This window comes from Rhodnius prolixus, unplaced genomic scaffold (assembly GCF_049639745.1).
Source record: "Rhodnius prolixus isolate KJV_2025 unplaced genomic scaffold, Rpr scaffold_1, whole genome shotgun sequence".
Lineage (NCBI taxonomy): Eukaryota > Metazoa > Arthropoda > Insecta > Hemiptera > Reduviidae > Rhodnius > Rhodnius prolixus.
The window spans coordinates 16,260,985-16,286,954 of NW_027411581.1; the positions used below are offsets into that span (position 1 = coordinate 16,260,985).

The window sequence follows — 25,970 nt, forward strand, 5'->3', positions numbered from 1 at the left end:
AATACGTTTTTAGAATGTATTTACGAAGAAGTGATCAAATGATTTAAAAAAAATTAAATTTATAAATATTCATGCTTAATATTTGTTTAATGTGTTGTGAAGTTAATTGCGTTTACCCTTAAGGGAAATTTTTTGTACAAACTTATTGTGCTTACTTGTATTGTATTTATTAAATTAAAATAAAATAGAAGAAGAAAATAAAACTCACTTTATTTCCGAAAATTAGAATAATTAAAAAGTTTTTAATTCTTAATGAGTTAAACCCTTTTGCTCCAATTGTGTTGTTTTTGTCCCGCTAAGAATTTTTTATAGCTTCTTACAAATGAATTGCAATTCTTTTAACATTCCTTCTGTGTTTCAGCAATGCTTTATATAAGTTTCTTTGCCTTTTTGGAAAATGAGTCGACTGCTGATATTCTGGAAGATTTTTGTTCTCATGATTTGTACAAAATGGTACGGTTTTATGGCACGCGTTTGGCATTCACAATCTATTGAGACAAAGGACTTAATTATAATCTCAAAAATAATAACCAGATCAAAAACAGTGATTTAATGATCGAAACAGGAATGACAGCAATATTACTATTTACTTCGTGATAAACAAGAATATGTACGAAACTCAGCGGCTGATATCAGAAATATACGTACATATGTACATACTAGAGTTGATAGCATTTTTCTATTGGCTAAAGTTGGTGAACGAAAAAAGAAGCGAGTCTGAACTTCAAGGATTTAAAATTTTAAATCTTTTAAATTTAAAATCGTTCCGGATTCTACTTTACTGATTTTAGGAGATTTACCCGATGCAAATGTTAGGATTGGAACCGGAATTGTTTAATCATTCCGCACCCTCTGCTAGTTAGTTTATAATAAAGTTTCTTTATTATTTAATACCATTATAGAGGTTATTTTCTGTTGAATTAAAATAATTAATGCTTCGATACTTTAGAAAGAATTTTCTAATAATATTGTTTACTTTATTTGATATAAAAATCAATAAACATTGAATACCGTACGTTACATACATATGTACTGTACCTAACATAAAGCTTTACGCATAGTGTTAAGAATTAAAAAAAATAAAGAAATATATTTCTTGTTATTAAAAGAAAATATAAATATATTATTATTTTAAAATTATTGACAGTCTTCTAAAAAATCTTGTATCTTATGCCCCCTCCAAGCATCAATATTTTAAGCTTGCCAGGTTTTTTATTCTGGTGTGATAACTTCAGTATTAATTATTTTCATTTTAATTTACATAATAAATTTTTTAAAAAATAGGGGTTTGAATCAACACGTTCCACCATTGGATTCGTTCCTGTGGACCGAGTCAGCTCAAATAGTCCATCACAATCACTGTAAAATAACCAGGTCAATTACGAGGTAAACTGTGATAACCTATTTCTTTTGTTTTTGTAGTTTATTTATTTTATAATATGAACTTCGAGAACAACCAAGCGATGAATAAATTCAACGAAATCGTTTGTGCGTCAGAGGAAATCGATACAGCTGTTAAAACATTAAGTGATGAGGTATTTAATTTTGTTTCTTTTTTTAAAACTAAGTTGTCGAAACTTTCTTGTATGTTTTTTTTAATTTGGTGTTTTAATATCACTTACTTTTGTTAAACTTCAGAATCGTTACCGGTTCACAAACTTGTGGTATGCCACAAATAAATTAATATAAATAACCAAAAATCCCTTGCTATCCAACTCACAAGCCTAGTGATCCAGAAACGGTCCTCAATTATATACAAAAGATTTTTTTTTTGCAGATGAGCAGTTTGGAGGAATTATCCTGGAAAAAGAACAAGATAAATACGTTGAAAAAAGAAAATGAGGAATTACATAGACTTATTGTACACTTTAAAAAAGAACTTTGTGACTTAGAAATTGCTAATGGGAAAAAACAAGTAATATTTTTGTTTAATTATTTTTAGGTATCTATTGTAATACATAGATCATACTTCCAAAATGCTACAGTTGATGTATCGTAAAGATCATGTATTAATTAAGCAGTGTTCTACTTCTGATATTATTTCTATATAATGAAGTATTTGCCTGACGGCCTTCATTATTATTTTATATTTATATACTCTAATAATTCATTCTAAGAACAAAGATCCCTCGAAATGTTAAAAAAAAAGTCATTGCCATCTAATGCATTAAATGACTTAAGATGTTTGAATTTGAACCTCTTTAAGTTTTTCAAGACAGAAAACAATTTTTTCAAGCAGGTTTCTTATCCCTAAAATGCTATAGATTTTTGTTTCAGTTTTTATCTCTTATTACTTATTAGTTATCTCATACTAATTATTATTATTATTTTTATTTATTACTTTTTTTAAGTGCGGTTATTGGCGCCTTGAGCTTCTTTCATTGCACTACCGATCTCTGGGCAGTGATCTCTCACTTTCCATCCACCATACATTGAGCTGTAAGAAGCTTCTAGAAAGGGAAAACTAAGGGCCAGCAGCCGGATCCGAATTGGAATCTCCGCGTGTGAATACATTTCACTAGCCTCTTAGCTAATCCTTTTATACGATGACTGTATTACTGTAGGTAACTCTGTTAGGAAATGAAACTGCACTGTTGCTATTTACTCTGCACTGTCTAATATTCGCAGCATTAGATAAAAGTTTCAGTGTAAAATTTAGTTCCATGAGTTGTCGAATCACTCACTTTTCATTTTTCTTACGATGTGTTTTTGTTTCTTTCAACTAACCAAGCCAACCAGACCAAAAAACACTGAAGAAGAACCAATTACCAACTTTTTTAAAACTTTTGTTTAAAGATTCAATCTGCCATTAAAATACCCGTTAAAGAAGTAACCTTACAAGGAAAATGTGCTAAAAAAGAACCAGCTACTCTTATTTTATCAAATAAGCCAACGGATGTGACATCAAATAAAAAAATTCAAAAGAAAGACATTCAGAAAGAAGAAAAAACTATTTCGAAAGAAGGTACTGTGAGGTTTCATTCTTTCTCAATTAAAATTAGGACACAAACCAATTATTACTTCCGTTTTTATTCAGTAATAAATGCAGCTGACCTAATCAATTCCATCCCGTTACCAACATATGTTTCGGAAAATGGGAAAACATTGAGTTTAGGATATTATTTTTCAATCGAAGATTTATTTTGTTAGCTTATAGCTGTTTCAATTAATTTTAGTACTTATGGTTTTAAGAAAATTAGTAGAATAATCTGCTGTGTGTTTTATTTGTGCTGTCAACGCTGTCGTGATTAGCAGTGAGCTTTGCCTCGGCAGCCTGCTTTGGCGTGAAGGTTCGCATTAAAGGTTTTGTTAACCATATGAACAGAAAGGCAAAAGAGCAGATTCTATTGTTGGGGTTCAGCCATACTTTTTATTTCTCCCAAAATAAAATTGTTTTAAGAGTAGATTAAAAATAGTCTAGTTGTTAGCCGTCTTTCGGCTGTTTAGGACCTGGGAAGGATTGCAAAATGAAAGTACCAGTTACTTCAGGCTGGCTTTTGTCCTCTAGCCAACAGGTGTCTTAAATGCAAGTCCAACTACTACTTTTCATTAAATTATCAATTTTTAAATTAAAAAATCATAACCTTTTCTATGAATTACTAATATTGATTTACATTCATTTGAGACTGTACCCAACTAGGAATCGAACCCAGTAAACGCAAAACACTTGAAATTTGAGAGTATTATTCCATGATTGTGCTAGGTTTTAGGAATAGTAAATGTCAAACTTTAAAGAAATCTCTAACTTCTAGGTAGCAGTAAAAGAATGGTGGCAGGGGAAGAAGTTCTACCAATTGATATTGGGCGATTAGATTTAAAAGTGGGTAGAATTCTTGATATTCAAAGACATAAGGATGCAGACACCTTATTTGTCGAAAAAGTAGATGTTGGTGCTAAAGAGCCGATCACTGTGGTAAGAAATGTTTTATTTAAGCTTAAAAGAATTATATTTTCTAAAGATGATGAGTAATTGTTAGTGATTTTTAGTAATTAGTGATATGCCATCCTTCAGTTTACGAGAAACTACTCACTGAAAAAAAACAACAAAAAAACCGAACTCGTTTAGTAGGATGTTTATATTATGAGGAATAATAACTATTGATAATGTGCGCAATATAAACGTAATTTCTAATTCTTCTAATACACATATCCTTTAGCTAGCCTCTCCGCTCTGTAATAGACATCTTCCTTCTCTTGCTCCTTTCTCTATTCAATTGACTCATAACTCTTACAGAATTATTTATTACAAAGATTATTTGTATATACTTAAATGTTTTAGGTTAGTGGCCTAGTTAAGCATATACCAATAGAAGAATTGGAAAATAGATTGGTTGTAGTGTTATGCAATCTAAAACCAGCAAAAATGAGAGGAGTTACTTCTGAAGGAATGGTATAGTAACTTTTTTCCTATTTTTTTTTTTTTCTATTTGGTGAATCATCAACTTCAAAGCCTTTAGAAGCTCGGAACATAAATCTTCAAATAACGACACCTGGGACCCTTAACAACCGTATTTTCTTTTGAAGAAATGAGGATCTTAGTTCTGATTTTTATTATTTCATTGTAATATGTATTTAGTTTTTTTTTTTTTGACGTGAATACGTCTTTAAATTTGCTAACATATGGAGGCAATCCAAACAACCTAATGATAACAAAATCGGGGGATACAGTTTGGTACTATAGTTTCGAATCTATCGTCTACATCCAAACTTAAATTAGACCACTGGATAGCTAAAGGATCAAAGAATTCATTACGATAAGCGAGGACTGAGACGAGGGGGAAGCGCCGCCATTTTGAGATCATTTTGCTGCGTATCGAGGTTTGCAATTAGTATAACTTTTGACTCGGAGAAGTTACGATGTTCGTTTAAGTTTTAATCGTCAGCTGTCGTCACAATCTATCGATTATACATAAAACATTAGTGTAAAATAGTGACAGTGAATATAATAAGGTGTTAGAATAAAAAAATATCAAAAATATATAATGTCGGCCTATACGCGTCGAAAAGCCAAAACCAAATACAGAGAAATGTATACGGTTGGAATGGGCTTCTCAAGAACTATCGAATGGTAATAATAAAACACCATATAACCGAGTCAAGCTGTGCCGGAAACGTAAAAGAATGAATGCGGCCGATGCGACGCTGTCAGTACATCTGCAGTTGGGGCGGTGTAAATTTTGCAAGTGGATGATGAAATCGCTTCTACAACGACAGCGGACTGTATAGGCATAGATTGCTTCGAACTTCGATTATGAAGACACATTGGGCAGTAGCTAGTGCACGTTTAACTACGACGTTTGTCGACAATCCATTCGGACATAAGTGTGATGTGTGTGATCGTCTATGGTTTCTGCGCTCATTGAAGCTAACAAAAGAAAAACACTTACCGCTGCTTAATAATACTTTCCCTGAAGAGCCAGTAGCCGACTTTAAACTATAAAATATAACCCGTTATGTAATCGTATTCACGTACAACACACGGCCGTGTCCATGAAACAGACAGTTTTTTTTTTCTTCTTCTTCAAGTTTTACTTTTGCCTTCTTTGGTGTGTAAATAAAATGATGAATCTTATCGTCTGTTTTATTTATTTTTTAAAAAATTGTTAATTATTCCTCTTTGATTGATTTAATTTTTTAAGGTGATGTGTGCTTGCACTACAGACAGGGTAGAAGTGTTATCTCCTTCACCAACCTGTAAACCTGGCGATTTAGTTACCGTACCAGGATATCCGTCTCCCCCAAATGGACCAGAACCTGTGCTTAATCCAAAAAAAAAAATATTTGAAACATTAGCGCCTGAGTTGCTGACAGATTCTGAAGGCTTTGCTACGTATCGAGGTGTGAGGTGGGAAGTGCCGGGTGGTTATGTAAAATCTGCTACACTATTTGGCGTGAATATCAAATGACTTTGACTTATAACTTTACATAATAAAGTTTTTATCGTAAATTTATGTTTAATTTACCTCCTCCAATAAAATAGCTTTGCAGGGATTATAAGTTTTCCTTATATAATAATTATTTTACTGTCTGAACTTTCTCTACATAGAACAGGTAAATAAACAATACCAACTAAAAGTCTAGCAGAAATGAAAATGAAACTACAGCTTTTTTCTAATTAAAACAAAATTATAATAATTGCCTAACAGCAATTGCTCTTCTTTATAAATTAATGGATCCAGCTGGTAGTACCTAAAATACTAGAAAAGCTAATGGATACACAGTTGGTAATGTACTTGGAGAGCAATAATTTAATAAGTGCTTTCAATTTGCCTATAGAGCAGGATATCAGGGTAGTTGATGTGATCTATAAACTTTTAGAGGACGAAGTTATGTTTATATTAAGTTACGCGTCTGAACTTAATTTATGTACATATTTTAATTTCTAAAAACAATTCCCTGCATTGGTTCAGAATTAATTGAATCTTCATTTTCTCTATTCTCAGAAGCAAAAATAATAATTGAAAATAGTTTTTGACTATACAAAGAGTAGGAGTGGACATTATTCAAAAAGAATGAAATGTAACAAATATTTATATCATTGATTTGTTAATCGTTAAGTGCAACCTCTACGAATACCTACGCAAATGTTTCGTATGTTTTACTTACTCAGAATAAGTAAAAAGTTCACCAAAAAAAGTTAATTCAATTTTAACTTAATTTTTTAAATAAACTTGACGTTTATGTACAATAATTACTCTTTTGTATTTATTGTCACTCTCATTCCTGTCATTACGTACAGTGAAGATTATAAAAAAAAGAAAACTATACATATCGTAAATTCTACATACTCATGCAATCTAGTGGAACACTTGAAAACTATTAATTGATGAGTAGTTTTTTACCTCGCAGATAAGGAACTCTGCAGTTGTAACTTCTTTTCTGACGCTTTAATATTGTCCAGATTTGAATTTGCTTGCTCACTTCCGGTATCATTAATTAGCACTTACCTAATACCATCTATTTGCCACAATGCCTTTTTTAAAAAACACACGGAGAAACAGTAATTAAAAGAAACAAAGAAAATTATTAACTAATCAACTTTAGTTCATGCTGCCTCTCCCAAGAAGCGCTACAATCACTGTTTGTACCAGCATTTTTCAAAAACCATTCTTTTATCTCATTACCAAAAATGGTAAGTTAGTTCAAATATTCGCCACGAGGTAGCACTAAACATCCATATATTTATACATCTGTGAAAACTGTTTTTCTTCAGTACGATTTCAGTAATGCAGGAGGGTAGATCGCTTTGTCGCTCGTCTCTCCAAACAAACCTAGTCTATTGCTACATCATCAAACTTGAAGGTATCACACACAATGTTTGCGCCTGTCTAGTCTATCATCTTTTTCAAACATTGTATCGAAGTAACCATTAAAATTATCATCTTGCTTGCTCACTTCCGGTATCATTAATTAGCACTTACCTAATACCATCTAATTGCTATAATGTCTTTTTTAAAAAACACACGGAGAAACAGTAATTAAAAGAAACAAAGAAAATTATTAACTAATCAACTTTAGTTCCTGCTGCCTCTCCCTAAGAAGCGCTACAATCACTGTTTGTACTAGCATTTTATTTTTCAAAAACCATTCTTTTATCTCATTACCTAAAATGGTAAGTTAGTTCAAATATTCGCCACGAGGTAGCACTAAACATCCATATATTTATACATCTGTGAAAACTGTTTTTCTTCAGTACGATTTCAGTAATGCAGGAGGGTAGATCGCTTTGTCGCTCGTCTCTCCAAACAAACCTAGTCTATTGCTACAACATCAAACTTGAAGGTATCACACACAATGTATGCGTCTGTCTAGTCTAACATGTTTTTCATACATTGTACAGAACTATTAAAAATGATTGTACCGAACTATTAAAAATATTCATCCCACCCTCCCTCCCTGCAAACTTCACTTACTTATATAGCCTGGATGTACTATTGCACACTCGACAAGGAAGATTCTTTTTTGCATTATTCTCCAAAGAAAACAAATTATTTCTGCTCACTTCCGGTATCATTAATTAGCACTTACCTAATACCATCTATTTGCCACAATGCCTTTTTTAAAAAACACAAAGTAAAACAGTAATTAAAAGAAACAAAGAAAATTATTAACTAATCAACTTTAGTTCATGCTGCCTCTCCCAAGAAGCGCTACAATCACTGTTTGTACTAGCATTTTTTAAAAACCATTCTTTTATCTCATTACCCAAAATGGTAAGTTAGTTCAAATATTCGCCACGAGGTAGCACTAAACATCCATATATTTATACACCTGTGAAAACTGTTTTTCTTCAGTACGATTTCAGTAATGCAGGAGGGTAGATTGCTTTGTCGCTCGTCACTCCAAACAAACCTAGTCTAGTACTACATCATCAAACTTGAAGGTATCACACACAATGTATGCGCCTGTCTAGTCTATCATCTTTTTCAAACATTGTATCGAAGTAACCACTAAAAATATTCGCTAATTTTATTTTTTTTTCCGCAAAGCGTTTGCTACTAAAGGATTTATCCATTTCTCAGCACAAAATAAATAAATTTATCAAAATTATAATTACACCGATATTAACATCGATAATTGATTAAAGAATAAGCAAAAGAGGCAGAATTTCTATTGCTGTAAAGAAATAAAACAGCAGTGAAATAAAACAATAAAAGTGAGGGTTGGAGCTGGAGGTAAATGATGAAATAATAACAATAAAACAAAAAAGGGACTTTATTTTACTAGTGGAAGGCTAAGTATAGATTCTAGATTATATATGTAGTACAAGCCAAATCCATTGCGATGTAAAAGATCTATTGTGATATCTATTATCACAACATATTATATTATCTATTATCTCCTTAGGGCTTTAAACAGTCTCTACATCGACACACCAACACTGTAGAATTTGTAAATGAGAATGAATATGCTAATTTAGTTCACCAGTTTGTTCGCTAAACCTAATTGGAAACTTCAGTTATCCTCGAAGGACTAAAATACATCGTAAGTGTTTGGGATATCAATGAATGGTAATAGTGAAAAACTGTAATGGATTAGAATTATTTATTTGAAGAAATAAAATTATTCTGTGACCATTAGGATGATTAAAAACTAAGAAAACTGTAAGGGAATCTTATTATCTAGAAAAAAAAACTTTCCAGAATAAAATAGTTGGCAATTTATGATCAATGGATGAAAAAATGGAGATTTAAAAACAGAAGTTGGAGAAATATAGTATAATGAAATAAATAGATTTTCAACAGTTAGGACAGAAGGCACACCTAGCTTTAATGTTAAAAATGTCAAACGAATTATAATTGATAATAAGTACAAGTTAATAGTGATTGACAGTGTTGTATGTAACGAGAGAGCAATGTCCGGAGGCCGGCAGTGCACTGAAAAAAAGCTCCAGGCGCCAATAACCTCAAACGTTGACGCGCTTTATATTATATATATATATAAAAGTAAAAGCCCTGAAGATATTTAGTCCCCTAAGTCGAAAGCTTAGCAAAGATATTTAAAAAAAAATATCATGATTGAAACTGGTAAAAATCCTTCAAAAAGATGAACAATACTCTATGAGAAAAATATAAGATCGAATAAATATTTAGTTTTATTTGAAGTAACTATAAAATTAATCACGGAGGGGATAAATCTGATCAATAAATATGATGCAGGATGTTTTCATCACAAAAATTAACTTTGATTTATGGCATTCAAAAAGTTAGTACTTTTTTGAAGTCTTTTGCAGACCTCTATTTTAGGAGCTGCCCTTCCGACAAAAGCAGTAGCAGCTCTGGAATATTATAAACAAAAAATAAAAATAAAAAGAAGGAATTTATACTTTTAATTATAAAAAAATTGTTATAGAGAGGGCATTTAAAAAATTATGCCTGAAAGATTCTTTATCTTTTTTACGTAGTTTACAAGTTTCAAACAATTTTATATTATAAATAATTTTTCTGCAAGAAAAATACATTAGAAGTATTAAAATCGAAGAATCAAGTTAAGACATACTGTGATGGCAAAAAGTATTTGCTATTAAGAGTTTCAAACATCCAATCACAGTAGAGTACTGAGGGAGACAAAATAATAACAATTATAAAATAATAATATAATAATAATAATAAGAAAACAATAACTAGTGAACGACCTTTGAAATTCTATAATCAATGTGTGCAAATACTTTTTTCCGTAGGTTTATGTTATATTTAGTTTTTGTTTCATTATAGTAGAAATTTTTTATTAAATTTACACAGGGATTTGATAAGAAATTAGGATACTTTTAATTTGTAAAATTTACCAAAATTTTTTATCACTTAAATTCAAAAATGTAAAGAAAAATTGGTGTGCAAATACTTTTTGCCGCCACTCTATCTACAATCTTTATTTTTCAAGATATCCTGTTTTTATGCACCCACTCATAAAACAAAACCTGAATTCGCAAAAGAAACGGGAAAACTAAATGTTTAGAGAAAAACTGTTTCTTCGAATCCAACTTTTCACTTCCAGGATTATGAAATTCTTATATAACAGGCTGGCTATTAGGGATGAGACGATAATTCCATTGTCCTAGCCAAATTCCTGTTTAAAATCCAGACCGAGAGAAACTCTTGTCCCTGTAGTGGGAACAAGTTTTTGTTTAGGCCATCTTAAAGTTGCTTTATGTGGGCTACTTAGCTTGCTTTGGTATACAATAAGTGGAGGATCCCAGCTACTTGCTTCTCAACAATCCCATCTCAAGTTATAATCATTACTTGTGAACCAAATAATTACAACGACAACGAGGAGGCGAAAAAAACTCGACTCCTTGAAGTTTCCGAGAAATTTCTGACTCGAGGAGGATGGCCATCCGAACTTGATAAATACATTTCAGCAGAGTAAGTTACTCTATCTTCATTTGTATTTATTGGTCATAAAAGTACTCTGTACACCGGCGAGTTCGGAGCCCTGTGAAAGAATCTTTTCTGAAGAGGGCAAACCTCAATTTAAAAAAGAAGTCGCCTGGGAGCTGTCTTTCAAAAAAAAAAAAATTTATTAACGAAAATTAGGATAACGTTTAATTTTTTTATTTATTGTTTATAAATGAGTATTTTTAGTTATAGTTTTAACAAATGTGGTTTTTGTCTCTTGTATCAAGTATAAATCTGTTTAATTTGTAATAAAAGTAGTGAAAGCGTATTAAAGTTTGTTTAGTTTGTTTGTTTTATTAAAGTGTTATACTTATTTTTTGACCCTTTGATTCTCTTTAAATTATTCATTTAATCAAAAGTGCTCTCTGGCTTCAAAAACGTTACGAATCACTAACCTAGACTTCATATTTTGTGATTAGTTTTAGGCTTTTTGTGTCGCGAAAAAAATAAAATAAAATTTAAAAAAGTTCAAGGAATTTGTACACATTATTTGCACATTTTTTAAAATATCATTTACGGTTCTTAGATTAGCGTAAATTTGTGTAGGTACCTGATTTTGAGAAGTAAACGATCGGATTGGTTAACGGTCGTGATTAAACTTCCTCAAACTCTAGTGCTTACTTGCTCACACAGTATGCAGCCGAAATGTTCCATAACTTTACTATCCTCGTCAATGAAAGTGGGCATTGAACTAGACATGTGATCATTCTTTAAAATGAACTTCATGCTGCAAATGTGGTTAGGTCCGCAATAATAGATGAAATCAGCGATGTTAACATTCATGCTTGGCAGTAAATGAAAATTTAGCAAATCTAGTCTATGATGTAGGAGAAGATCATCCACAAGTTAATGACCGCAGATTCCAAAATAACGCTCATGAGGATGTTGGTTGATAAATGTACATCACAATTATAGATTCATAGTAGAACTGGGTACGGAAGTCCTGTGTGTAGTTCCAATTAGTCAGAAAAATGCTGATTGCATACTTTTATGTTTCATGTCAACGAAAATTCTTACAAAGGGAGACCCCATCTGAAGAATTTACCTTTGTCTTTGAGCTCAGAAAGAATATTTATTTTCAAATTTGTGGCACTAAATACGATGACGTTGTAAGCAATAAGACACAAAAATCACACAAAATGTGATACAGAAATTCGCTAACAAGTATGCAATATGTTTTTATTTTTTACCGAACGTTAAACACGACTTAAATATTGCTACAAAAATTTTAAATTTACTGCACCAACATATAAGAAGGTTTTTTTTATTTATCCAAACCAATAAGACGTTTATTCGTTGTTCCTCAAGAACTACACCAAGATTCAAATTTTTGCACTTTAATATGCTATTTATTATACTAATATTCGAAAGTATTGTAGGGCCAAGGCTGCCAATAAGAAATTATTAGAGGAATTTTTAGCCACAACATGCAGCAGTTTCTTTCGCGTTGGAATTCACAACCTCTAAACTAAAGCGTAAAATTTTCTTCTACAATAATGGGTTCCAAGGGAATTTCTTGCGAGTAAAGAAGAATTTTTTCTCTAAAAATTGAAGAAAACGTAAAAATTGAATTACTTTTGTTTTGGGGAAAACACCAAAATCTAAGGAATGTTAAAAATAACTTTATATTCGATTTTATATATGTTATATAATATAATAAGCCATACAAAGGAATAACAAATTATTACTTTAAATTACATGTTTTTATTTATTTATTTTATTTGTAGCTATTTTCAAGCTCTTTGCCTTATAGTATCTGTAAATTTGAAAAGTACATATACTTTCGAAGTTTACATTTATTCAATGACAACCTGGTTAATTTGTTTTGGTTTTTAAATATATATATATATTTTTTTAACTTTTTGAATAACAAACATTATCAGGTGTAAAGCTATGTTTAATCTGTGATTGAAAGTTGCTCATAGTATTACATTTAAAGTTATTACAATTCAAATTGGCTTCCAGAGCCTGAAATTATTTTTTAAATACAGTGAATGAAAATATATATGTCAGACCGAATTTTATCATAATGGAAAATGTATTAATTTATTTATTATTATTAGATTATTATTATTATTTGCTACATTAACAGTACTTATGTGTGCTGTTGTATCATGAACATAGTATTCACAGAGCAATTAGATAGAAAGACTGATTCCATAATTCAACAGATGATCTGTGACATATTTACATTTCGTGATTTCCATTTTAGGAAAATTATTTACACTTTTATGTCAGCAAATTTTTTTGCCCATCAGCTATTAAATTTATTATTTATAAATTTTAAACTCATTTTTGTACACAACTAAATTTCAAATACATACAAAGAAGATACATCTTTACTGGCAACATTTAATGTTATTTTATTATACAAATTATCCATATAAACCTACTACATAATATTTTTTAGGTCCTTCCGTTATGGCAGTGGCAGCATTTGCCAATTAAATGGAACAACTGCATAGAAAGTAACAAATCGGTTAAATAATTAAGAAATATAAAAAGTAAATGTAAATAAGAATTATGGTGCCAGTCTTTGCTTATAATTGTTTTATTTTTGGATCTATATATTTTTTTATTTTTAAATTACGAAATTTTGTCTGTCTAAATAATAAAAGGGTACGCTGCTGATTTTTTTTTTGGCATGAACAGTAAAATGTTTGTCTAAAAATGAAGTACTTATATGCATATATGTAAGTATAACTTACTTACATACATACACACACACACATATATATATATATATATACATATATATACATATATTATATATATATATATACACATATATATTATATATATATATGTATGTATGTGTGTATGTGAGTGTGTATATGTGCTGCGCACACATTATGTAGTCATATTTATTTACAAGTATTATATAAAATGATTGGTTGTTTATGTTCATCACGTTTTGTTTTCATGAATAATAGTAACATTTCAATAAAAATAACATTATGTCCATCACACTTACAATATGTACAAATACCATACGAGGCTTTACGAATGCTGAATTGGCAATTTTTGTTTTAATTTACTTTATTTAATCATTTTTTGTATTATCTTCAATAAACTATTATTCGATAAATAGAAAAGTAACTCTTTCACAATAATGTTATTTATAATGTGATTTGATAATAAGCTAGATAAAAATGAAATCAAAATTTAATAATGTAATATTTATAAATTTACATTTTTTTTCTTTTACCACTTCACTCTCTCTCAATGTATATACATATATATATAATAATTTTTTTGTTTTATATATATATATATATATACATATTATTTATTGTATCAATTGAACTATTTGAACTGGACAGAAAAAGCTGTTTTCCTGTTTTGTTTTTTCAAAGATATATTTAACTATACGTATAGTGCATCTTCCTTATAAGAGATTGTAGAAGATGCAGTCTCTTACCATCAGTCGTTAGTATAAAAAACTTCGATATTGTTTCAGATGGAAATATAGTTATAAACAAAAACATAAAACAAACATTTTCTCACAAACAGTAATAAGGCATCTTTGTTAAAATTACAGATTGAAGTTATTTATTTTTTAACTATGGGATTATTGTACCCACAAATCGCGCAATTGTACATTAACATTAGCAAAAAAGTAGATTTGTATGTATATACACAAATGTTTTATATATAAGTATATATATATATATATATAGATAGTATTTTATATATATATTTATATATATGTAACTTTATTTATTTCCTAATATTTATGATAAATATATATGTATATCTAAGAAAAACAGCAATGAAGTACCCCTTTAAAATCAGACACATCAGGACACATAATATAGTAATCAGAACAAAAAGAACTAGTGTCAGCAGCAAAATATATAAGAAACAGTAATTTTCATAATAATAATTATAATAATATGTAAGTAAGAAAACTACAATTTTTATTTTCCCTGAGGGAATCAAAGAATTCTTTAATTAAAAATGTTATTATTATTTTTTCTTCTAGTCGCACCAAACACACGTCATTCTCGCATGCTCATAACAACTACTATTATCTATATATACATATATTTATGTATATATATATTTTATTTTTATTTTTTAAGTAGGAGAATCATCAGTAACTCCTAGAATATATGTATATATATATATATATATAAATCGGCATAACTGAGCACCAATAAAAATACACGTGTTCACAATTACGTTGTAGTCGTCGATAAAACGTCTTACTAGTATTATCACAGAAAAATGAAAAACCAAAAAACCCAATCACTGATGTGTACAAATATCATCATTATGAAATAAGTACACATTTATTTTTATATTTGTTATGTGAGTGTAAAGCACTTGAGGGGAAGTTACAGATGTGAGTGGCAGTTGCAGAGGCTAATGAGGTACGGGTGAACCTTCATCTTCATACATCAACGCCAGTCCTTTTGCCTTTACTGCAATACAGAAAATACTTGTAATTTAAAAGAGTTATGGATAATATTGAGCTTAAAATGATCATTTATAGTTCGAAAACGTTTTTCCATTTAAGAGCTATGAGCACTTTTTTTGGTAATCTTAACTGTAATAAGTACACAACGTTTGCATTTAGAAATATAATGTCAAATTAATGTTTCTTTGACTGAACATCAAATGGCTTCGTCCCTAATGACCGCAGTCTCTTTTACACATATATAACAGTTGATAATAGTTGTTAAATATTTTCGCATTAGCACTTTCAATTATAATATTATAGAGAAGTCACAGTTAAAGAAGAACGCAACAGAATATAGAATCAATTCTTAGTAAGTCTATATTCATTTCAGGATCAATCTTCTGTCTAGATCCCTTCAAGTGCTAAATGGACACAAAATAAAGTTTCCCATTATTTTTAACCGAAAGACGTCTAAGTTAAAATCTTTTAAAGAACTTAATTTTGTATAAATTGTCCTCATTTTTAATAAATATTTTCTGTTTTTCATTATTTTACAGAAAGTATGTTGTGTAAAACGTTAATACCTATTTCAAATATACCTATTATATATAATAATAATAGCTTAAGAGGACATTTATTTCACTTCGTTCGATTCATTTGTTTGTTTGGATATAAATTGGAAATAAATCGTTAGTGTTTTAAGGATATTAATTGGAAAGTTTATTTTAGATGAGTTATTTTTTATTTGTTGTGGTTTTTACTATTTTAATTTGAAATGTCTCGAACACCTAGAACTCCTTGGACGGTTATTAGTAGTCTAAAGTTTGTGAAGGTAAATTTATACATATTTTGTAATTTGGAAATAAAAACAATCTATACTTATATACTATAAAAGAAAATAAACTTTGGAAATCGTTCATTACTTAAGGCTGACCAGTTTAACTATCCATGATTCTTATATTTTAGGTAAATCAACTAAACTGTCATGAAGAATACCCACAATGGAGTTTGCAAGTCTTGTCATCGATACCCTTTCAGTATTTTGTTCTAGAAAATGCAATCGACAGCCTCTTCTGATAAGGTATAGATGAGAATGAGCGTAATATCGCTAAAACTGAGCAATATTGAGGGTAAGTCGAACAAGTGAACCCATTTATTGTCTTTAAGTCGATGTGAAATGTAAGAAATGAGTTGAGAGACGCCACGAGATTGGCGTCGATTACTCAGATGGTTTTTTTTGAAGAAAAGAAATTTATGAATTTAAGTGGTTTGCCACGGATTTATTATTTTAAATATAATAATTTTAAAAAAATCATTGATTTTTTTTTATTAATTCACTATCTTTTTACCCCGTCCACTCCTTCTACATTTGATTTCGTGCTTTATTAGATTAATTTTATAGATGAATAGATAACTTCACTAACTTGGGGACTGGCTGATAGCAAAGGCTAGCACCAATCGTCGTCATCTGAATCGCTGTGTCTTTCACATGGCTGCTGCTGTGGTGGTTTATAGCCGTTTGGTACTGGAGATGGAAGCAAACGGCCTCCACGTCCTATGGCTACTGCCTGCTCAAAACTCATTGGGCCCGGATAGTTGCGAGTGGGCGACGCATTGAGTTTAGGAAAGTTAATAGAAGCAGGCCTCAGTTGTAAAGTGCTAGGCTTGCTAGGTGTAGGTGGCAGCCTACGACCATGGCCTCGCCTTGCTACCAGAACCGGATAACTGTGCTGCGTATGTCGTTGATGATGATGATGATGCTGATGATGGTGATGGGGTCGCGGGGAAGGGGACCTACTTCGCTGGTCCAAACTTGTCGTATTGTAAGCGCCACCAACTGCACGACGGCTTGCTATTCCTCCTACGCCTCCCTCATAATGCGTCGGGCTCGGTGATCGGGCAGGGCTCGTGGATGCAGACCATGACCCTGAAAAAATTGATTTTTCGAAATTAATAAACATTAGCAGGGAATTTCACTTTACTAGCATGCTCATTTCAACTTTTTAATCTGATTCAAAGGTACATGGAACTCAAACGAATTTTAAAAAAGGCATTAATGTCCAAGAAACTTGACCCTTACAAACTAAGACACAGAAATAAATAAAAGGACTCAAGTTAATTTACTTCACGACTTGGAAATTCAGTTACTAATTTTTCCCACTTTAGGTAACTATGAATACAAGAATGGATTAGCCAATTAATTTTTGAGAGTTCTAATTACTGTTAACTTAGCTAGAACCGTTGATCCGGGCTCAAGGGAAGATTATGGTTACCTCTGGAGTAAATTTCTTAAGGTTTAAATAATTCACAATTCATGCATTTTAATCAAATTAAGTGGTTTAAATTGCAATAAATTAGGAATGCATTGAAGATTAATTGCAATGTAAATAAAATGATGTATATAAAACAGATCAACTGAATGCTGGCTCTAGGGTTGTCAAAAGATAAAATGTAGCCGTGGGTTATAATAAATAAATTCAGGCCTTCTGAAAGTACTTTCTTTAAAAGTGTAAATAATAAATTAAAATATACGAAAGACATGCATTCATTTTGAAATATTTTACAGAAAAATTATTTTGTTTTATTTTGCAGCAAATGGAAAAGATTAAATTGCAATGTTGGAGCAATTTATCAGCTTGCAGCTTTAAACTTGAGGAAGAAATTATTCAGAAGGGAAAGAGACGATTAAAAAATATTCATTACTAATAAAATTTGTAGGTTCAGTACAAGGTATTATTTTGGATTAGTATTAAAATCTTACTATACAATACAATGTTAAAAAAAAAAAAACCTATGGATTTTTTTTATTCTCTACAACATGCATTTAAGGTGTTTTTTTAAAATAATTCTATCCAGTTAGAAGTTAGTGATTTTGGTCCATTAAAAAATATTTACTTTTTTTACGAGACAAAAAGTTATGAGAATGAAAATTACCATATTTGTGAATAAAAGAAAAAGATACTAGAAGATGAAGCAAAATGTCATGCAAAGAAATGTTAAATTAATTTTCGAACCAGTAAAAGCGAGAACTTTCTATTTTATACGAAGCCTACTTACTATCGTACATGTTAGCCGCTCCCATGTAGACTGGCACATGGTGATTCCCACACGGACAATACCTCCCATCTGTGAAAGTTTTTGCACCTTACTGGTTTCGAAAATCAACCATGGTAGCAGTAATGTAAACAATAATTTTCCTGACAAAAAATGCACATAAACATGCACACTTACATACATGCTTGCTCACAAACATAAATTTATATGAATGAAGCAAAACGTATTTAGGTATACACACCTCGAATCATACCCATCAACCACACAACATAAATAACTTGTGCGCATCGCACAAAAACACTTTTAAAAATCTGATGTAAAACAATCACACAACTTTGTTTTAATGAAATATTCAAGGTTTTCTTCAAATTTACAGATTTTATTAAGTGTTAGTGTAATCACACCATGATATGTTTCACTATATGATACTATATGCAAATACATACAATATTTACTAGAATAGGACTTCTGAGGGTGGATCTCAGAACCCTTCTTAACAACCAATTACATTTCATGTAAAATGTGTTAAACAAACGTAGTTATTGAAATAAAAATAATAGGCGATAACGACTTTTAATAATAATAAAAAAAGAAGAAGCTCGGTGGTTAGCGTACTGCATTCGCACGCGGAGATTCCGCTGCTGGGCTTAAGAATTTTTTTTTGTTACAAACTTCTTGCAGCTCACTGTCCGGTGGTGGACAGTGTTATCTGTAAAAAGAGAAAACTGTCGAGACCAGAAGTGCACCGAAAAAAGCTCTGGGGACCAATGACCTTAGTGATGTCGCGCCATAAATTAAAAATAAATGTAATTATACAAATATATATGTATTTATCTAAGTATCAATTCAGATAGTCTTCGGACCACTTGTTTAGCTAACACATTTATTATTTAATATTTTAGATTAAGACATATAATCCATGCGAGGGAACCAGACAGTTTAAACCATACTGAATGTTCTACAAGTCTTATTAAGCCATTTAAGATTGCTTTTTTTACATGATCACTGATTATTATTCTTCCTTACACTTTCTATTAAGACTTGATAAAGAATTCATTATCTTCCAAACGATTATTTATTAAGACTAATTAAATGTATTTTTATTTTTTTAGCAGTGTTTTTTTTTTATTGTCCAGCATCTTCTTTCTTAGATTACAATAATTAATAAATCTTTAATTATTTTTGTAAATTTGAATTTTAAGGTTTTATTTGTTTCCTTAGTAATAGGTTTTATTATTAGTTGTTTGTTTGTAAACTGATCGTGATCTTAGTTTGTACAAACTTTTGAATAAAATAATAATTAGAATTTTATTATTCTTCTACGTTGGCAGGTCGTGAGGTACGGTATTTTGATCCCAGAGGTCAGATATGGTCATTTCCCAACAACGACCATTTGAGAGTATCTTGGACCTCTTAAAGAAGGGAAGGATTTACCAACCAGACCTTCAAGAGCTGGTCCAATATGCAACTGCAATCTCTAGGGGAATAAGACACGCTCCGTGTCCCAATATTTCTTAATAAATGATAAATATATTCCTTATACTTTCGTTTTTACTCAGTTCAACAAATTCACAATTCAGAGCGTCAGTGGTAAAAGCAATTTCCAAAATGGCATTCAAATAGCGAAGCAGACAACAGGAATTTGGCAGGAGCCCTGAGTCATTTGCAAAATAACAAAAAAACCTAGTTAAAAATAAAGAGGTTACAAACTTAGAAAAAAAGTCATATCAATAATGGCACTATAATAATTCAAAAGGGATAGATTACTAACAACGATGTAATATAAACAAAAGATTTAAATGTGTGTAGTATAAATAATCTTTATATTAAAATAATTACTTTAAACAATAACATTTCCTGAATTTTAAACCAATCATATCAGTCCAAAATCTTCTGTGCATCAGCTTGCTACATTGAATTCTTTTACGGAATAAAAGCAATTGTTTATTATATTTATATACTTTTTGTAAATTGCGTCTTATTTTTTAAATTTTCAACTGTCTTATAGTTACAGGTATTGTATTAAAAATTCTTCCTGAAGCACATTCGTTTATAATTCTGTTTTTCTTTGACTCGTCAAAGGAAAGAGAATATTTTCTTCGCTTCTTATGCTGTACTACAATCCCTCTCTTTTTCCAATAGCACCCTCCGTTGGTTCCAATCCTTCCTGTCTAATCGTTCCCAATTCGTTGTCACTCCCGATAGTAATCCTTCTTCACTTCTTCCTTTGTCACGCGGTGTACCTCAAGGTTCTTCCCTATCTCCCACCCTCTTCTCAATTTACATCAATGACCTTCCTCTTTCCATCTCTCATTCCCAGTATCACCTCTATGCTGATGATTTTCAGATTTACATATCCTTTTCCCCGTCGGATTTGTTTGAAGCTGTATTTAAACTTCAAGAAGACCTCAATAACATCTCAGCATGGGCCACGAACAATAAGCTTACCCTGAATGTAGAAAAGACCAAAGCTATAGTTATTGGCTCCAACCCACTCCTTAAATCATTGGCTCCTCTTCCTAATCTTTTCCTTTACAATACCCCAATAAAATATTGTCCCTCTGTGAAAAACCTTGGTATCACTTTCGATCAAAACCTATCCTGGAAAAACCATGTTTCCCAAATCTCTCGCCGTTCCATCCATATCCTTAAGCAGTTTAATAGTTCCCGTCACCTTTTTCCAATTAAGACCCGGCAACTCCTAGTTTCCTCTCTTATATTCCCCCATTTCGACTATGGTTGTTTAGTGTATGGCGGTCTATCTGGTGATATTGAAGCTAAGCTTAAGCGCCTCATGAACTGCTTCATAAGATTTATTTTCAGCATTTCCAGAGACTCTCGCATTTCGCACTGCTACGATGAGTTGAAGTGGCTTTTTCCTGTCTATCGCCGCCAATATTTTTTGGCTTCTTTCCTTTTTCAAGTCATCCAGTCTCAAAGGCCTTCCTATATTTTTCAACTCCTTAAGTTTAAATCCTCCATCCATTCCCGTAACACTAGATCTCGCTCATCTGATCTTTATATTCCCTCTCACCGTACCTCATCCTTTGACAAGTCCTTCCTCATACGTGCTACCTCTCTATGGAACTCCTTGCCTTCATCTGTCCGCCATGCTCCTACCCTATCCATCTTTAAATCCCGTCTATTCAGTTATCTCCTTTCTATTCAGCTTCCTCCGAAATTCTAATTGTTTTAATTCATTTCCTTAATTTCTGCTGTTTTATTATTTTATTTTTACTTTCATTTTCACTTTTGTAAATATTTATTTATTTATTTAATTTCTCTATAATCACAGGCCAAACTATTAAGGCCTCTATTTGTACCTGTATTTATTCTTAGGGGACAATTGTCCCAGAATAATAAATTTCTTTTCTATTCTATTCTATTCTATTCTACTAGTGCTGATTTCCTCTAGAGACTATCTTTTAATCCCTTCATGCTTGAGGGCATTCTTGTATTTATTCAGTGAAGGAAGAGTCATGATAACTAGAGGAAAGTCATGATGATTCTTGACAACCGCTGAAAAAGAAGTTTTTTTGCTTCCATACAACCTTTTTTTTTTGAAGCATTGCTTTAACAGCTCATTTTTTACAGTTTGAAAAGTAATTGCATCAAATGTAAATCCTCATGGACCGATTCCTTAACTCATTCTAGTATTAATAGCGCAAAATAAGCTATTCGCAGTACCTCAATGAAACTTAATCTCTCAGTTCTCTGAGTAGGAGTAGGTAATATCTAAGATATCTATAGCTAAGAGAGCCAATTTGAGTTTGCCAAGTAAGCTGTCTGACCAACGCTATTCCTAGAAGCAGTTCCGTGTCATCCTGTCCTCCTACATTACAAACTCTGAACGTCATATTATTTCTTTGACTTTCATTTTGAATCTGCTTATTTTTTTTCCAACCCTCTAATTTGAATATAAAATATTTTCATGTATGTCCTCTTAAACAATGACGACACCTCTTCCTGTCGTTATCAGTGTTGGGTCATCAGCCCACAAAATATTAAAATAAATTTTCTGCTCAATTAAATTTTATGGAAAAGCCATCTTTTAAGAGTGCGTACCGCCTAACATTTCTTAAAACCAATTAATGTATTATTATTATTATTATTTTTAAATAATTCTCATTAAAATGCCAAGCAGGCTGTGCGGAACACAAAGAATGCAGCATGGACCAGAAAGTGCAAAAAATAATTAAATTCCGTCTAGTAAATTTCAGAAGCTTGGAAATTCTTGAAAGAAACAAAAAATATGGCAAAACGCCAAATTTAATTAAAACGCAGAAATGGTGCGATTATTTGCTATAGTCTATTCTCGAAAATAATTAAGGAAAATTCTCTAAAAAAAAAAAAAAAAAAAAAAAAGAGTAAAAGGAAAAAGAGGAGTCTTTTAAACGAGAAAATGGGTCAACTGGAACTTCTGAATTCTTAGAAAGAAGTGTGAGAATGATGGATAAAAGTAGAAGTAACAAAGCGTTTTTGTTTTAAGAATACGAGACTTTGTACACAGCAGCGTTCAAAGATTTAGCTGCGCCTAATTCTTTAGTCCTTAAAAAACTAAACAAAGGCAAGACTTAGCTTTCAAGAAAAAGATGATCAGCGATCAATCACTTACCCAAGGACTGCTTAAAAACGTTTTTTTGCACGCTTCTTTCAAGATAGACAAAAATGATAGATTTTTTGGGGTGTAAGTGGGAAGCTCTTGTATGGTGCACAAATGTAAAACATTTGTGTCAGAAGGAATGTTTGGAGAGTGTAACAACAATTGAGCTCATTACAAAAGAAAGTGTATCTGATGCTTGTTTGGGAGAAAGGTTTTGTTTTCAGTACATCAAATTGCGTGCTAGTAACATTTTCTTGGTAAAATAAATAATCAATTAATTATCTGATTAAAGTACTACACAAACAAAGACAAAGAATGAGTGAAGTATCTGAGGATTCGATATGGAAAATAAAAGGTTCGGAAAAATAAAATGTCTTAGTGTTAAGGAACTAAGGATAGTTGAGTGCCTGTAGTTTTAATTGTGGGATAAATAAGACAAACCATTAAGTCTATACTTCTTCACAGTGTTGAATATAAATGGAAACTCGCTTTTTGGTAATTATCGCAATTTTCTTCGTTTTGCGAACAGAGCAGTTACCTCTCATGTAATTTCATTTTCAAGCAATATTTCAGGTAAAATAAAAAAGAAAACAAAGCATCAAAGTGCTTAGTAAATAAAGCTAATACTCTTAAATAACTAATAAAGCTAATAACTCATAAAGCTCAGTGTTCAGCGTATACTGGATTCCAACGCGGAGATCCCTACTGGGATCTTGGATTACAACTGGGTTCGAGGATTCCAACTGGGTTCGAAAATTCAGCTGCTAGCCCTTAGTTTTCTGTTCATAGGAGCTTCTTACAGCTCACTGTCCGGTGATGGACAGCATTGTACGTTAAGGAGGTCGACAGTGCACTGAAAAAAGCTCCGGGCGCCAATAATAACATGATGTTGACGCGCCTTGAAAACAAACTGTACATTAGCAAATATTGAAACCCAGCAAAACATCGGACCAAGGGTACTAATTTGATTGCTGAAGAAAACCAAATCTTGACATTTGATTTTGTCCCATTGTATTAATAGCAGTGTGAGTCAACAATTGAAATATGAATAATAATTGCGATTTTTTAACGTTAAATGCTATCATAAAAACGTTGCACAGCGAAAAATATTCTATATTATCACCCTTTAATTGTCAGCGTTACACTATAAAAGTTCTTTTGCAAAGACCTTTTATAAAAGATGTTTGAGAGAAATGTGATAATGTAAACTAAAATAAAGCCTAATTTTTGGACAGGTTCTACATCCAACTACCGATCGATCGGGTGTCGTGGTTGGAAGCGAATTGCAAACATACGTTACTTAAATATTCAATATTAATAAAATCCAAAATAAAGATCAGGGATCGAACCTAATATGACAATAAGTCCTAGCTTGTTGGTCTTTGCCTCTAAAAGTTTGGCTACCGCTGAACTTAAAAAAATGTTTTTTTGTAGTTAGCTTCTTCAACCTGAATCTAAAAAAAGTTATTGTTAACATTCAAAAATTGCTGAAAAATTTGGAAAGTGGTGTCTTCAAAAGTTTTCATACTGAATATGAAACAAATGAACTGCTATAAGACCTTTCTCACAATGAATAAAACATAAGGATGGATTCATAAAACAATTGGAATAATTAATGAAATGAATGTCAGTACAAGACTACAGATATGATGTAGAAAATCAAGGCTAAGAAGCCAATACCTGGCGAGAAAAAGAGAAACAGTGCACTTTCGGTGTTCTCTGAATACTTCTTTTCTTTGCTCTTTTCTCAATCACATCTAATACGATCGCTGCTATCAGTTACAGCTGCAAGTTCAAACGCCATCTATGTCTGTTAAATTTACAGCACTACTAACTAGTTGTAGTGACAATTGCATTTTTTTTTTTTTAGTGAAATCTAAAATTACTTGCAATATTGTGGGATCCACGCGGAGATTACAAGTGAAATGCATTTTCTTAAGAGTTTAAAATTTATAATTATTTTTAATTTAATAAACATTTCATACACATGATCTGTTAGCTAATAGATAAAGAATGAAAATTTATTTTGGTAGAATAATTTTTGACCACCCATTATTGGTAAGTTTCCTCCTCAAATAGCGGCCGAAATAGGACACTTACGACTTTCAATTGTGCTAGAAGTATGTTATTGATATCTTTAAAAAAAAACTTACAGTTTAAAAAGTTAAATATAAGGGTACGTTAAACGCTAAAAGGTACACAAATCAGCAAGTACCCATTCATACTTCTTTGGTATCAGTTACAAAAGATTTGTTCAAGTAGCCCACCATTTAACTTAGATAGAATATCTATTAATCTATAATAATCAAAAAACTAATTACAGAAATAAAAGAACAACGTTATAAAATATAAAAGTAATTATGAGGCTAAAGATTTCAACAACTTTTTAAATAAATGCTTACACCAACATACTACAATGATTTGTTTATTTCTTAAATAAAAATCGTCGGTTTAAGTTTTTCTTCGATTAAAGTTATTGTTACTTTATGTAGTAGTCAGGCGTTAATAATAATAGGTAATAATTAATCTGGGTTAATATTAAATAATATAGTTTTCTTCAACTAAATTCTTAATCTAGGTGTTCTTCCCACGATGTTGTACACATGTAATATAACGTAGATAAAGATATGCTTGTTTTTTAGGACAGCCAATAAATTATTTTACAAAAAGTTCTCAATTAAAGGGACTACACTAAATTACAACAGAGAAATCAATTTTGTTTAAAATCCGTGATTCAAATTTAAACAATAATCAACTTTAACGTTGTCTTTTTCTGTTTTAATGTGCAAGTGTAGAAGTGCAAAATAGAGATCCATCAGAAAAATAATTTGGAATAGAGTTAAAATATAGTGCCTATTTATTTATGAAGATGTAATGTACATTTTATTATTATAAAAAAAAATTATTAAGAATGGAATGGCCTGTGATAAGGGTCGAGGACATCTAATGAAATCTAAAAAATATTGATGAAAAGTTAATACAGTAAAATTATTCAAATGATATATTAAGTATT

General features: G+C 31.1%; 2 protein-coding genes and 2 long non-coding RNA genes across 29 annotated transcripts in view; 1 reads left to right on the forward strand and 3 right to left on the reverse strand.

The window, feature by feature from the left end:
* The window catches only part of LOC141447220 (uncharacterized), a 111,093-nt gene extending 108,661 nt beyond the window's left edge, over positions 1–2,432 (reverse strand). Inside the window, exon 1 of the long non-coding RNA XR_012454217.1 lies at positions 2,313–2,432. This is a non-coding gene — a long non-coding RNA (uncharacterized lncRNA). The remainder of the gene's footprint in view (positions 1–2,312) is intronic.
* Positions 47–721, reverse strand: LOC141447225 (uncharacterized). Its single transcript, XR_012454218.1, has 2 exons — positions 591–721; positions 47–488 (listed from the first exon to the last, which is right to left on the reverse strand). It is a non-coding gene; the product is annotated as an uncharacterized lncRNA (long non-coding RNA).
* On the forward strand, positions 1,319–5,947 carry AIMP1 (aaRS-interacting multifunctional protein 1). 2 transcript variants are annotated; one of them, XM_074114194.1, is made up of 6 exons: positions 1,319–1,535; positions 1,778–1,915; positions 2,797–2,965; positions 3,753–3,913; positions 4,280–4,390; positions 5,640–5,947. In XM_074114194.1, the coding sequence occupies exons 1-6, from the start codon at positions 1,440–1,442 to the stop codon at positions 5,904–5,906; spliced, it is 942 nt and encodes a 313-aa protein (XP_073970295.1). In that variant the 5' UTR covers positions 1,319–1,439; the 3' UTR covers positions 5,907–5,947. The 2 variants fall into 2 exon arrangements, with proteins under 2 accessions (XP_073970295.1, XP_073970305.1); XM_074114204.1 differs by having other exon boundaries at positions 1,528–1,664.
* Positions 5,948–12,501: 6,554 nt separating this feature from the next.
* Positions 12,502–25,970, reverse strand: part of cac (calcium voltage-gated channel subunit cacophony) — a 264,871-nt gene continuing 251,402 nt past the window's right edge. For 20 of the 25 annotated variants that reach the window (XM_074130696.1, XM_074130700.1, XM_074130667.1 and 17 more), the window contains 3 exons: positions 18,358–18,426; positions 16,725–17,227; positions 12,502–15,322 (listed from right to left, as the gene is read on the reverse strand). In XM_074130696.1, coding sequence (XP_073986797.1) covers positions 16,749–17,227; positions 18,358–18,426 — 548 coding nt within the window. In that variant the 3' untranslated portion in view covers positions 12,502–15,322; positions 16,725–16,748. Of the gene's footprint in view, positions 15,323–16,724; positions 17,228–18,357; positions 18,427–19,419; positions 24,768–25,970 lie in introns of those variants that run through there. The other 5 variants (XM_074130739.1, XM_074130845.1, XM_074130775.1 and 2 more) reach the window with 2 other exon arrangements.

Bases quoted from the DNA above. Each gene is read 5' to 3' on its own strand.
- AIMP1 (XM_074114194.1), top strand. From the start codon at position 1,440: ATGAACTTCGAGAACAACCAAGCGATGAATAAATTCAACGAAATCGTT. The intron at 1,536-1,777 runs GTATTTAATTTT...TTTTTTTTGCAG, and splicing joins TTAAAACATTAAGTGATGAG to ATGAGCAGTTTGGAGGAATT. The intron at 1,916-2,796 runs GTAATATTTTTG...TTTTGTTTAAAG, and splicing joins TTGCTAATGGGAAAAAACAA to ATTCAATCTGCCATTAAAAT.